This window comes from Oncorhynchus nerka, linkage group LG3 (genome assembly GCF_034236695.1).
Source record: "Oncorhynchus nerka isolate Pitt River linkage group LG3, Oner_Uvic_2.0, whole genome shotgun sequence".
Taxonomy (NCBI): Eukaryota; Metazoa; Chordata; class Actinopteri; order Salmoniformes; family Salmonidae; genus Oncorhynchus; species Oncorhynchus nerka.
Window position 1 is genome coordinate 78,384,158 of NC_088398.1, and position 13,348 is coordinate 78,397,505.

Genomic DNA, 13,348 nt, shown 5'->3' on the forward strand with positions numbered 1-13,348 from the left:
CTGGGCTCCACTATCTGGGTTCTACATATCTGCACATCACATCCAGGAAGGTAAAGGCTCCTGGGCTCCACTATCTGGGTTCTACATATCTGCACATCACATCCAGGAAGGTACATCACATCCAGGAAGGTAAAGGCTCCTGGGCTCCACTATCTGGGTTCTACATATCTACATCACATCCAGGAAGGTAAAGGCTCTACTCCACTATCTGGGGTTCTACATATCTGCACATCACATCCAGGAAGGTAAAGGCTCCTGGGCTCCACTATCTGGGTTCTACATATCTGCACATCATCCAGGAAGGTAAAGGTTCTACATATCTGGGTTCTACATCACATCACATCCAGGAAGGTAAAGGCTCCAGGAAGGTGGGCTCCACTATCTGGGTTCTACATATCTGCACATCACATCCAGGAAGGTAAAGGCTCCTGGGCTCCACTATCTGGGTTCTACATATCTGCACATCACATCCAGGAAGGTAAAGGCTCCTGGGCTCCACTATCTGGGTTCTGGGTTCTACATATCTGCACATCACATCCAGGAAGGTAAAGGCTCCTGGGCTCCACTATCTGGGTTCTACATATCTGCACATCACATCCAGGAAGGTAAAGGCTCCTGGGCTCCACTGGGTTCTACATATCTGGGTCACATCCAGGAAGGTAAAGGCTCTGCTCCACTACATCACATCCAGGAAGGTAAAGGCTCCTGGGCTCCACTATCTGGGTTCTACATATCTGCACATCACATCCAGGAAAAGGTAAATCTGCACATCACATCCAGGAAGGTAAAGGCTCCTGGGCTCCACTATCTGGGTTCTACATATCTGCACATCACATCCAGGAAGGTAAACGCTCCTGTGCTCCACTATCTGGGTTCTACATATCTGCACATCACATCCAGGAAGGTAAAGGCTCCTGGGCTCCACTATCTGGGTTCTACATATCTGCACATCACATCCAGGAAGGTAAAGGCTCCTGGGCTCCACTATCTGGGTTCTACATATCTGCACATCACATCCAGGAAGGTAAAGGCTCCTGGGCTCCACTATCTGGGTTCTACATATCTGCACATCCAGGAAGGTAAAGGCTAAAGGCATCCTACAGGGAAGGTAAAGGCTCCTGGGCTCCACTATCTGGGTTCTACATATCTGCACATCACATCCAGGAAGGTAAAGGCTCCTGGGCTCCACTATCTGGGTTCTACATATCTGCACATCACATCCAGGAAGGTAAAGGCTCCTGGGCTCCACTATCTGGACATATCTGCACATCACATCCAGGAAGGTAAAGGCTCCTGGCTCCACTATCTGGGTTCTACATATCTGCACATCACATCCAGGAAGGTAAAGGCTCCTGGGCTCCACTATCTGGGTTCTACATATCTGCACATCACATCCAGGAAGGTAAAGGCTCACATCCAGGAAGGTAAAGGCTCCTGGGCTCTATCTGGGTTCTACATATCTGCACATCACATCCAGGAAGGTAAAGGCTCCTGGGCTCCACTATCTGGGTCCTACATATCTGCACATCACATCCAGGAAGGTAAAGGCTCCTGGGCTCCACTATCTGGGTTCTACATATCTGTACATCACATCCAGGAAGGTAAAGGCTCCTGGGCTCCACTATCTGGGTCCTACATATCTGCACATCACATCCAGGAAGGTAAAGGCTCCCGTGCTCCACTATCTGGGTTCTACATATCTGCACATCACATCCAGGAAGGTAAACGCTCCTGTGCTCCACTATCTGGGTTCTACATATCTTCACATCCAGGAAGGTAAAGGCTCCTGGGCTCCACTATCTGGGTTCTACATATCTGCACATCACATCCAGGAAGGTAAAGGCTCCTGGGCTCCACTATCTGGGTTCTACATATCTGCACATCACATCCAGGAAGGTAAAGGCTCCTGGGCTCCACTATCTGGGTCCTTGGATCCATCTGTCCATCTTTACGGTAAAACAACATAACTTCTACTAATGTAAATGTCAACCAGTTTCCCTTCATCACTGACTTCTTTCCTTTTTCTCTACCAAGGTTAGATCCAGTTTCCCTTCATCACTGACTTCTTTCCTTTTCTCTACCAAGGTTAGATCCAGTTTCCCTTCATCACTGACTTCTTTCCTTTTCTCTACCAAGGTTAGATCCAGTTTCCCTTCATCACTGACTTCTTTCCCTTTTCTCTACCAAGGTTAGATCCAGTTTCCCTTCATCACTGACTTCTTTCCCTTTTCTCTACCAAGGTTAGATCCAGTTTCCCTTCATCACTGACTTCTTTCCATTTTCTCTACCAAGGTTAGATCCAGTTTCCCTTCATCACTGACTTCTTTCCCTTTTCTCTACCAAGGTTAGATCCAGTTTCCCTTCATCACTGACTTCTTTCCCTTTTCTCTACCAAGGTTAGATCCAGTTTCCCTTCATCACTGACTTCTTTCCTTTTCTCTACCAAGGTTAGATCCAGTTTCCCTTCATCACTGACTTCTTTCCCTTTTCTCTACCAAGGTTAGATCCAGTTTCCCTTCATCACTGACTTATTTCCTTTTCTCTACCAAGGTTAGATCAACAACAGGATTTGGGAGTAACCATGGAGGAACATCCTCTATCAACACAGAGAAGGCCAACCTCCAACTCCCTTAAACCACTGTCATCAGCAAGCTTTCCAACTGTCCAACCAAAACCACTGCCTTGTCTCCTAGTATATTCCCAACAGTCATCTAGAACAGTAGCAGTGGGATGCTCAACCTCACAGCCTTTCAACCCAATAAGCTAATGACAATTTATTACACCATATATCCAAAGGCATCTCACCTGCCTCCACTAGTAAGACACATACAGGTGTTGATTTAAATGCACCAATACGTATCCTTTAAGCTATATACCAGATTATGTCCAGCTTCTGAATCTAAATCTTTGCTGCTGTTCCATAAACTATACACCTGGAAAAGGGGAATGGATTTGAGTTGGTGCCCCTCAAAACATTGAATGTTTTTGTACTTTGCTGTTTGTGTAGCTCCAAGTTGCCCTCTATGGGCCATACACTGACACCTGTAAATGTGTGCGCACATCGACACAGAAATAATAGCGTTTTAGACATTGTCACTTTTATTGGTTTTTAATAACATAATACTCATATTCAACATTAATAGAGTGTAGACAGAGACCATAACTCACCTATATAAACAAATGATTTCTACCTTATAAACCAGTCAATAATCTGCCTTGAACCAAATTATACACAAATAAAAGCCACCAAACTGTGATACGTGATTTATTGATGACGTATTAAATATGTCATCGAAGGCTTGTACCCAGAGCAATTTATACAGCCAGTCCCAACACCAGAGAGCCTGTACTTATCTATATGTGATTTATACACTTTTCTGCAAAGCATACAGTTGAAGTCGAAAGTTTACATACACTTACGTTAGAGTCATTAAAACTAGTTTTTCAACCACTCCATAAATTTCTTGTTAACAAACTATAGTTTTAGCAAGTCGGTTAGGACATCTACTTTGTGCAACGACACAGGTAATTTTTCCAACAATTGTTTACACACAGATTATTTCACTTATAATTCACTGTATCACAATTCCAGTGGGTCAGAAGTTTACATACACTAAGTTGACTGTGCCTTTAAACAGCTTGGAAAATTCCAGAATATGATGTCATGGCTTTAGAAGCTTCTGGTAGGCTAATTGACATGATTTGAGTCAATTGGAGGTGTACCTGTGGATGTATTTCAAGGCCTACCTTCAAACTCAGTGCCTCTTTGCTTGACATCATGGGAAAATCAAAAGATATAAGCCAAGACCTCAGAAAAAGAATTGTAGACCTCCACAAGTCTGGTTCATCCTTGGGAGCAATTTCCAAATGCCTGAAGGCCTACCTTCAAACTCAGTGCCTCTTTGCTTGACATCATGGGAAAATCAAAAGATATAAGCCAAGACCTCAGAAAAAGAATTGTAGACCTCCACAAGTCTGGTTCATCCTTGGGAGCAATTTCCAAATGCCAAATTCCAAATTTCCAAAAAATAACACGTTCATCTGTACAAACAATAGTACGCAAGTATAAACACCATGGGACCACGCAGCTGTTATACTGCTCAGGAAGGAGACGCCTTCTGTCTCCTAGAGATGAACGTACTTTGGTGCAAAAAGTGCAAATCAATTCCAGAACAACAGCAAAGGACCTTGTGAAGATGTTGGAGGAAACAGGTATAAAAGTATCTATATCCACAGTAAAATGAGTCCTATATTGACATAACCTGAAAGGCCGTTCAGCAAGGAAGAAGCCACTGCTCCAAAACTGCCATAAAAAAGCCAGACTACGGTTTGCAACTGCACATGGGGACAAATATCGTACTTTTTGGAGAAATGTCCTCTGGTCTGATGAAACAAAAATAGAACTGTTTGGCCATAATGACCATCGTTATGTTTGGAGGAAAAAGGGGGAGGCTTGCAAGCCGAAGAACACCATCCCAAAAATGAAGCACAGGGGTGGCAGCATCATGTTGTGGGGGTGCTTTGCTGCAGAAGGGACTGGTGCACTTCACCAAATAGATGGCATCATGAGATAGGAAAATTATGTGAATATAATGAAGCAACATCTCAAGACTTGAGTCAGGAAGTTAAAGCTTGGTCGCAAATGGGTCTTCCAAATGGACAATGACCCCAAGCATACTTCCAAAGTTGTGGCAAACTGGCTTAAGGACAGCAATGTCACGGTATTGAAGTGGCCATCACAAAGGCCTGACCTCAATCCTGTAGAAAATTTGTGGGCAGAACTGAAAAAGCGTGTGCGAGCAAGGAGGCCTACAAACCTGACTCAGTTACACCAGCTCTGTTAGGGGGAATGGGACAAAATTCACCCAACTTATTGTGGGAAGCTTAAGGAAGGCTATCCGAAACGTTTGACCCAAGTTAAACAATTTAAAGGCAATGCTACCAAATACTAATTGAGTGTATGTAAACTTCTGACCCACTGGGAATGTGATGAAAGAAATAAAAGCTGAAATAAATCATTCTCTCTACTGTTATTTTGCCATTTCACATTCTTAAAATAAAGTGGTAATCCTAACTGACCTAAAACAGGGAATTGTTACTATGATTAAATGTCAGGAATTGTGATAAACTCAGTTTAAATGTATTTGGCTAAGGTGTATGTGAACTTCAAATTTCAACTGTAGCTACCTTCAAAAAATATCCTGATATGATACAGTGAAGAAAAAAAGTGCTTGAATCAAAGTAGCAACACTAGTTAATAAACATGACATGAAACACAAACACCCATCTCCTGCTACGGAGGCTCATGGATCGTTCTGCCCAGATTGTGAGTGACTGAGATATACTTTAGGGTGCAGACAGTGAGCGTGAGGAGCGACACATTTTGTGACGACCTAGCCTAAATGTTTAATCCACAGTAAATGGTTCCCCAGAGGTGTGACCTAAATTCTCCAAATGGGAAGCACTAGCGTCAGGTTTCTGTCTCTACAGAGAGAGCCTGTGCTTGAGAGATTGTATCCGAGATGTGTTCGGTCCTCATTAACATGACATAGGACATTTTTTAGTATTCCACTGGAATATTTCACTAATGCTATATAACCGAATGTGTAGAATTAGAGACCATATTCAGCATTGCCAGCTCTCTTAAATACATGGATCTGGTTGGGATCTGATGCGTCTGAATGTTGTAGTGTCATGTCAATGTAGAATAATCCAGAAAACTTAATTTCCCAACAGTCATTAGTGAGTGTGTTCTGGAGTGACCTAATCTAGAAAACTTCATTTCCCAACTGTCATTAGTGAGTGTGTTCTGGAGTGACCTAATCTAGAAAACTTCATTTCCCAACTGTCATTAGTGAGTGTGTTCTGGAGTGACCTAATCTAGAAAACTTCATTTCCCAACAGTCATTAGTGAGTGTGTTCTGGAGTGACCTAATCTAGAAAATACCCACCATTGCTCACCACAGGGCAGGCAGAGGAACTGAAGCGTCACGTCACCCATCTTCAACAATTATTTACCAGACGTATATAAGAATATGCATGTACACTTGCACGCCTAGGCACATGCACACGCAGAACAGAAGTGTTGACTGCAGTCGGTTTGTGAGGGTGGTTTTAGATGAATGATATGACTATGTCTCTCTCCGGATGTCAGCTAAAAATAAAACATGTGCTATTTGTTTTTTTGAGTTGGAGATCAGAAAATATTTCCTAACACCTCTTGTGATGTTCCTTCTTCCCCCTCTTATTATTATTATTTTTTTAAACCAAGGGTAAGATGTATTAACTTTTACTAACATGGTCTAATCCCTGGCCAGGGTACTACTTAAAAACTAAAAGGGTACAGACATGCTCATTCTAGAACATGAGCAGAATGACATATTGTGGACCATAGGGGTGAGACCAAGGCCGTTCCAGGACAGGCCCTGTATTCTAGAACACCAGAAACACAGTGATGTAATCAATCCAGCATGGGCCCGACGGACCCAGTCACCAGAGCACACCAGTCCAAAAGGCTTCTACGTCAGCTTCATCTTGAATTACAAAACCCAACCAAGTCCAGCTTAAGGTGGGTCCACAACCGTACAGTTAAACTAAGAACAGTCACATGACCTGACGATCCATTAGGGTTCCAACCAGGAAGACCCATTTATAGGGGAGCCATGGTAACCTGCTTCAAAACAACATGCCTTAATAGGCCATCTGCACCGAATAACTGAAGAAAAGAGCAGCTGGCAAAGCTAACTGTCAGATAGCATTCATAACAGCAGGCCTATAAGCTAACTGTCAGATAGCATTCATAACAGCAGGCCTATAAGCTAACTGTCTGATAGCATTCATAACAGCAGGCCTACAAGCTAACTGTCTGATAGCATTCATAACAGCAGGCCTACAAGCTAACTTTCTGATAGCATTCATAACAGCAGGCCTACAAGTTAACTGTCTGATAGCATTCATAACAGCAGGCCTACAAGCTAACTTTCTGATAGCATTCATAACAGCAGGCCTACAAGTTAACTGTCTGATAGCATTCATAACAGCAGGCCTATAAGCTAACTGTCTGATAGCATTCATAACAGCAGGCCTACAAGCTAACTGTCAGATAGCATTCATAACAGCAGGCCTATAAGCTAACTATCTGATAGCATTCATAACAGCAGGCCTAGAAGCTAACTGTCTGATAGAATTCATAACAGCAGGCCTACAAGCTAACTATCTGATAGCATTCATAACAGCAGGCCTACAAGTTAACTATCTGATAGCATTCATAACAGCAGGCCTACAAGCTAACTGTCTGATAGCATTCATAACAGCAGGCCTACAAGCTAACCGTCTGATAGCGTTCATAACAGCAGGCCTACAAGCTAACTGTCAGATAGCATTCATAACAGCAGGCCTACAAGCTAACTGTCAGATAGCATTCATAACAGCAGGCCTACAAGTTAACTGTCTGATAGCATTCATAACAGCAGGCCTACAAGCTTTCTGTTAGTCTTTAGAGCAGCAGACGGATGCCGTCCTTGTCTTGTTCTCTGTCTCGTTCTCAGTCTCTTTCCATCTCTTCTTCTCTGCCTTGCTCTTGCATTGATACTGCAAGATGCCTCCTTCTTCTTCTCAGAGATGGTTGTCTTGTCCAGAGTCTTCTTGTGGATATTGGAATAGTGTTTTCTGCAGCGTAGACACGCACTATATAGAAACAAATTGAAAAGCAGCATAGCTCTCTGCACATCAAGTCCATTCAGTAACATCAGGGTGAATGGAGCTCTTGCACTTACCACTTCAGTGTTATCCATCCAGCCCAGTCTAGTTTCCATAGATCTATTTAGCTGAGGGACTGACCCAGCCCTGCTCTCTGCTCAGAGCCTACAGGTCTAGTAGATGAAGGTGAAGAGGCAGTCCTGTTGGGGGTCTGGGGGCTGGTCCAGAGGGGTGGAGGGGTACAGGTGCTGGTCCAAGGTGGTGGAGGGGTACAGGGGCAGGTGGGGGAAGTACTGGGAGAGGGTGGGCATGGGAGGGGCGCTCACACTGTAGGCCTTTAGGGACGATAAGCCATTAAGCAACGCTACATCCAGGAAGGAGACATGGAGGATAGACGAGGGGTCAGTGGAGGCTAGGGACCCCATCCCGTCTATATCCTCAGTCCCAGAGGCGATTGTGAGGACCTGCTCCGGGTGTGGGGCACCCTGGGCAGCGCTGTGGACCCTCAGCCTACGGAGACCGAACAGGGCCAGGTACTGGGTGGGGATGGCCAGGGACCCGGGTCCACAGTAGGACAGGCGCAGGTCTGGCACCACACTCCCATTCAGTAGCTCTGTGAGGACCCAAGGCTCTCTGAGCCACATGGTCAAGCTACCCTGCTCTCTCAGGCCCCCAGGGGTCAGCTCTGAGTGCGACATGGTGCGGCAGCTGCACAGCAGGTTTGCCAACGCCTCGTCACAGTCCTGGATGTGGGTGGAGCAGCTGCATTTCCGCAGGCTGTTGCCGTGGGCAGCACTGTTGAAGAGCAGGGTGCTGTTGCCGGGGCCCGTGGTCGAGGCGACGGTCATGGGGACGAGTAGAACCCACAGAGTCCACAGTAGCCACGGCAACAGGGCAGGAGGGATGCGACAAGAGGAGGCCCTGTTTAGAGACATCTCCACGGAAACCAAACGGACTACATCTTCACCGAGTGGATATCCTGAAGCCTGTAAGCAAATCTGTAGGATGGGAGGTGAAAGTTATGCAGATTTTTAAAGAGCAAAGTGTACTTTGAGATAGATTTCAACCTTATATAGACACCAAGACAAATCAAAAACAAAGCAAAATTGAAACCAAGACAAATCCTACCAGTGGGAAAAATGTGTCAGATAGCCTTCTGCCTCTGTCACAGAAGAACTCAATCATACTCACTCGCTCAGAATAGCACATGACAAATAGCTGTTCTGTCCTACAGTAACCTAGCTGCTTCTTATTTAAAATTCCAGTTTATTGGTTGGAGGTCCGTGAGAGACAGCCAGCTGAATTCAGCTCTTTATTTCCAGGCGCCCGTAATTTAGCTCATTTTTTTTGTTGCTCTCCAACTTTATTGGGGAGAGGTCCTTCAGGCCTTGGGCTACTGCGGATGGCATACGACTGTCTATAAAAATGCCTGCACCGTGCTGCGGTAAAGGCAGAGGCCAGCCACATTAAAACTGTCAGGAAAAATAAAACACTGCCTCTTTCTTTCCCCACCGAGGAGCAGAGGAAAGGTGGGATGAATAAAGGACTTCCAGAATAACTTTTTCCCTCTTTTTGTTTTTAAAGGAGAGGACTTTCCGATGTTGTGATTGGCATCACAGTTGGACAAAATGTACTTAGTTGTCTGAAACATGTCTGAAAAAAATAGAAGGATGGCTCTGGTCACAAAGAATCCTATTTATTTATCTCTTATATAACCAGCATATAGCGCTGATGATAGTCTGCCAGTCTGGCACTGTAGTGGCAACTGAAGCGATGTAAGAGGATATGTTTGGTTGAAAACCCAGACTAACAGAGGATTCGGCTATGTCGATCCCCACTCCTCAGCCTAGCATCAAACATCTCTTATCCATCACAAAACATCAAGACATTCTCAGTCTTTAAACGGAATATACCATAGACCTTAAACCTAAACTAGAAGCTCAGCAGCCATGTCTCCATACAACACGGTGTCAACTTACTCCCACTCTGTGTTAAGGTGTCTGACTGCTCCATGTAGCCTCTGTGTCCTTCAGTCACCGGATCCCTGCTAAGTACACAGACCACAGCCCAGTCGACATTACCGGAGCCCAAGCTCTACAGACTACTGTTCTGTTCCATTCCTATACAGACCACAGCCATGACTCACAGGTCTGCATTACTATAGAGCTCAGTGCAGCTTTATGGACTCCTGTTCTGTTCCCTTCCTTCCCACTCCTTTACTGTCCCAGTCCAACTTATCCTCCTCTCTTTGTGTCACACCAAACTTTGCCTCTCCCTCTGTCTCTCTCCCTTTTTGCCTCCCTTGCTCCCTTCTTCCCTTCCACTCCCTTCATTAGCTTCAAGCTCCAGCTGCTGGGCCGGATGCTGAAGGAAAGGGAGACGGGGAGGGAGAGAGAGAGGAAGGTGGCTGCTGTTCCAGTCAGCTATGAGGAGCGGCGCAGGGCATTCCTCTGACATCATGTTCCGCATGCGGCCGCAAGCACCCAACCGAATCCTCCCTCTCTTTCTCTTTCTCTGCCTCTCCAAATCATCCCTCTCTTTCTCTTTCTCTGCCTCTCCAAATCATCCCTCTCTTTCTCTTTCTCTGCCTCTCCAAATCATCCCTCTCTTTCTCTTTCTCTGCCTCTCCAAATCATCCCTCTCTTTCTCTTTCTCTGCCTCTCCAAATCCTCCCTCTCTTTCTCTTTCTCTGCCTCTCCAAATCATCCCTCTCTGCCTCTCCAAATCATCCCTTTCTCCCTCTCTGCCTCTCCAAATCATCCCTCTCTCCCTCTCTGCTTCTCCAAATCATCCCTTTCTCCCTCTCTGCCTCTCCAAATCATCCCTCTCTCCCTCTCCAAATCATCTCTTTCTCCCTCTCTGCCTCTCCAAATCATCCCTTTCTCCCTCTCTGCCTCTCCAAATCATCCCTCTCTGCCTCTCCAAATCATCCCTTTCTCCCTCTCTGCGTCTCCAAATCATCCCTCTCTCCCTCTCCAAATCATCCCTTTCTCCCTCTCTGCCTCTCCAAATCATCCCTTTCTCCCTCTCTGCCTCTCCAAATCATCCCTTTCTCCCTCTCCAAATCATCCCTTTCTCCCTCTATGCCTCTCCAAAACACTCACTCTTTTTCTCTGCCTCTCCAAATCCTCCCCCTCCTTCTTCCTCGAAATCCCATTTTCTGTCTGAGTCTGTCTGTCACGTACACACACGCACGCACGCACGCACGCACGCACGCACGCACGCACACACACACACACACACACACACACACACACACACACACACACACACACACAGGATAAATGAGACGATGTGGCTTGATTATTAAAAGTATGGCTACTTACAGGGAAGAGCGCAGGCAGCAGTCAGGGAGGCATGTGCTTCTCAGACGTTATGATTCAGCTCCGCTCCAGATGCAGCAACTTAGCCTTCCCCATCTGTTGGCAGACACAGTGGAACTCCTCACCCGTCTAGCAGACGCAAGGGGGAGAAACAGTCAGCCCAGAGAGAGGCACAGAGGGGAGAGACAGAGAGAGCTGGGAAGAGTGAGAGAAGGAGAGGAGAAAGACAGACTTACTCTCTGAACATGGGATAGCACGGACAGTCTTCGGTGATGATGACACGGGACACAAATAATCTGCCCATTTTCTCCTCATGTCACTCGCTTTCATTCCCTCTCTCTCTTCTTTCTTCCCCCCCCCTCCCTCTCTTATTTCCCTCGCTCCCTCTCTTATTTCCCTCCCTCCCTCTCTCTCTTATGTCACTCCCTCCCTCTCTTATTTCACTCCTCCCTCTCTTATTTCCCTCCCCCCTCTCTTATTTCCCTCCCTCCCTCTCTTATTTCCCTCCCTCCCTCTCTTATTTCACTCCCTCCCTCTTGTCGATGTTCCTCAAGCTGCCATCTGCTGGTAGAATATAATAAGCCTACTACTGAACAAATATTTTACCATTCAGACTAATACAGACTACTTACACTATTAAAATTGCAGTATTCAAGACCATATCTATCAAACCATGTTATTTGAATACCAAACAATTAATCTGAAATGTTTTTACCCCCCCACCCCCACCGTTTGTCTTCCATGGAACATTGTGACACTGGGGCTCATGGGTAAGGACTGACAGTGTACAGAATAGCACCAAAAAATCTAAGAGATACCTCTGCTTGCAGAACCATGCATGATTTGTAGTATTCAAACCCTCTCTGCCATGACTCACTCACCAAAGCACACTAATACACTGGCTGTGTCTGAGTACCATTACTTGTGTAACAGTATAACTTTAGACCGTCCCCTCGCCCATACCCGGGCGCGAACCAGGGACCCTCTGCACACATCAACTCTTCACAGATGAAAGCAGGTTCACACTGAGCACATGTGACAGACGTGACAGTCTGGGGATGCCGTGGAGAACGTTCTGCTGCCTGCAACATCCTCCAGCATGACCGGTTTGGCGGTGGGTCAGTCATGGTGCGGAGTGGCATTTCTTTGGGGGGCCGCACAGCCCTCCATGTGCTCGCCAGAGGTAGCCTGACTGCCATTAGGTACCGAGATGAGATCCTTAGACCCCTTGTGAGACCATATGCTGGTGCGGTTGGCCCTGGGTTCCTCCTAATGCAAGACAATGCTAGACCTCATGTGGCTGGAGTGTGTCAGCAGTTCCTGCAAGAGGAAGGCATTGATGCTATGGACTGGCCCGCCCGTTCCCCAGACCTGAATCCAATTGAGCACATCTGGGACATCATGTCTCGCTCCATCCACCAACGCCACGTTGCACCACAGACTGTCCAGGAGTTGGTGGATGCTTTAGTCCAGGTCTGGGAGGAGATCCCTCAGGAGACCATCCGCCACCTCATCAGGAGCATGCCCAGGCATTGTAGGGAGGTCATACAGGCACGTGGAGGTCACTTTTCCACTTTAATTTTGATTTTGAGTGTGACTCCAAATCCAGACCTCCATGGGTTGATAAATTTGATTTCCATTGATCATTTTTGTGTGATTTTGTTGTCAGCACATTCAACTATGTAAAGAAAAAAGTATTTAATAAGAATATTTCATTATTTCAGATCTAGGATGTGTTATTTTAGTGTTCCCTTTAGTTTTTTGAGCAGTGTAGATCAAAATAATATAAATAATATATACAGTTTAAGTAACACGAAACTATTTCCCACAGAGCAAGACACATGACATTTAACTCATGTTAATGTGACAGTATAACTTTAGACCGCCCCCTCACCCATACCCGGGTGTGAACCAGGGACCCTCTGCACACATCAACAACAGTCACCCACGAAGCATCGTTACCCATCGCTCCACAAAAGCCACGGCCCTTGCAGAGCAAGGGGAACCACTACTTCAAGGTCTAAGAGCAAGTGACGTCACCGATTGAAACGCTATTTAGCGCGCACCACCGCTAAGCTAGCCGTTTCACATCCGTTACATTGACATAGCTGTCTCTTTGCTCAATGTGAGGGCCAAGGCCAGTGGTAAGCAACCCTGTTCCTGGAGTGTCGAAGGTACTGAAGGATTTTGTTTCAACTAGGCACCACACCTGACCAACTGAGCTAATTGATCAGTTCAGAGATAAATTCAACACACCTGGTCTCCCAGGTTGGTTAAATGAAAAACAGGAAAAGCCTGAGGCAGTCTAGAGTTGTGTTTGAATACTG

The 13,348-nt window shown here is 45.8% G+C and overlaps 1 protein-coding gene across 2 annotated transcripts; it reads right to left on the reverse strand.

Moving 5' to 3' along the window:
* Positions 1 to 3,076: 3,076 nt before the first annotated feature.
* On the reverse strand, positions 3,077 to 11,388 carry LOC115117102 (exosomal polycystin-1-interacting protein-like). Of its 2 annotated transcripts, XM_029645562.2 has the most exons (3): positions 11,258 to 11,388; positions 11,025 to 11,150; positions 3,077 to 8,696 (listed from the first exon to the last, which is right to left on the reverse strand). In XM_029645562.2, exon 3 carries the CDS (start codon positions 8,631 to 8,633, stop codon positions 7,872 to 7,874), a length of 762 nt encoding a protein of 253 aa, XP_029501422.2. In that variant the 5' UTR covers positions 8,634 to 8,696; positions 11,025 to 11,150; positions 11,258 to 11,388; the 3' UTR covers positions 3,077 to 7,871. The 2 variants fall into 2 exon arrangements, with proteins under 2 accessions (XP_029501422.2, XP_029501424.2); XM_029645564.2 differs by lacking the exons at positions 11,025 to 11,150; positions 11,258 to 11,388 and adding an exon at positions 9,678 to 10,905.
* Positions 11,389 to 13,348: the final 1,960 nt, after the last annotated feature.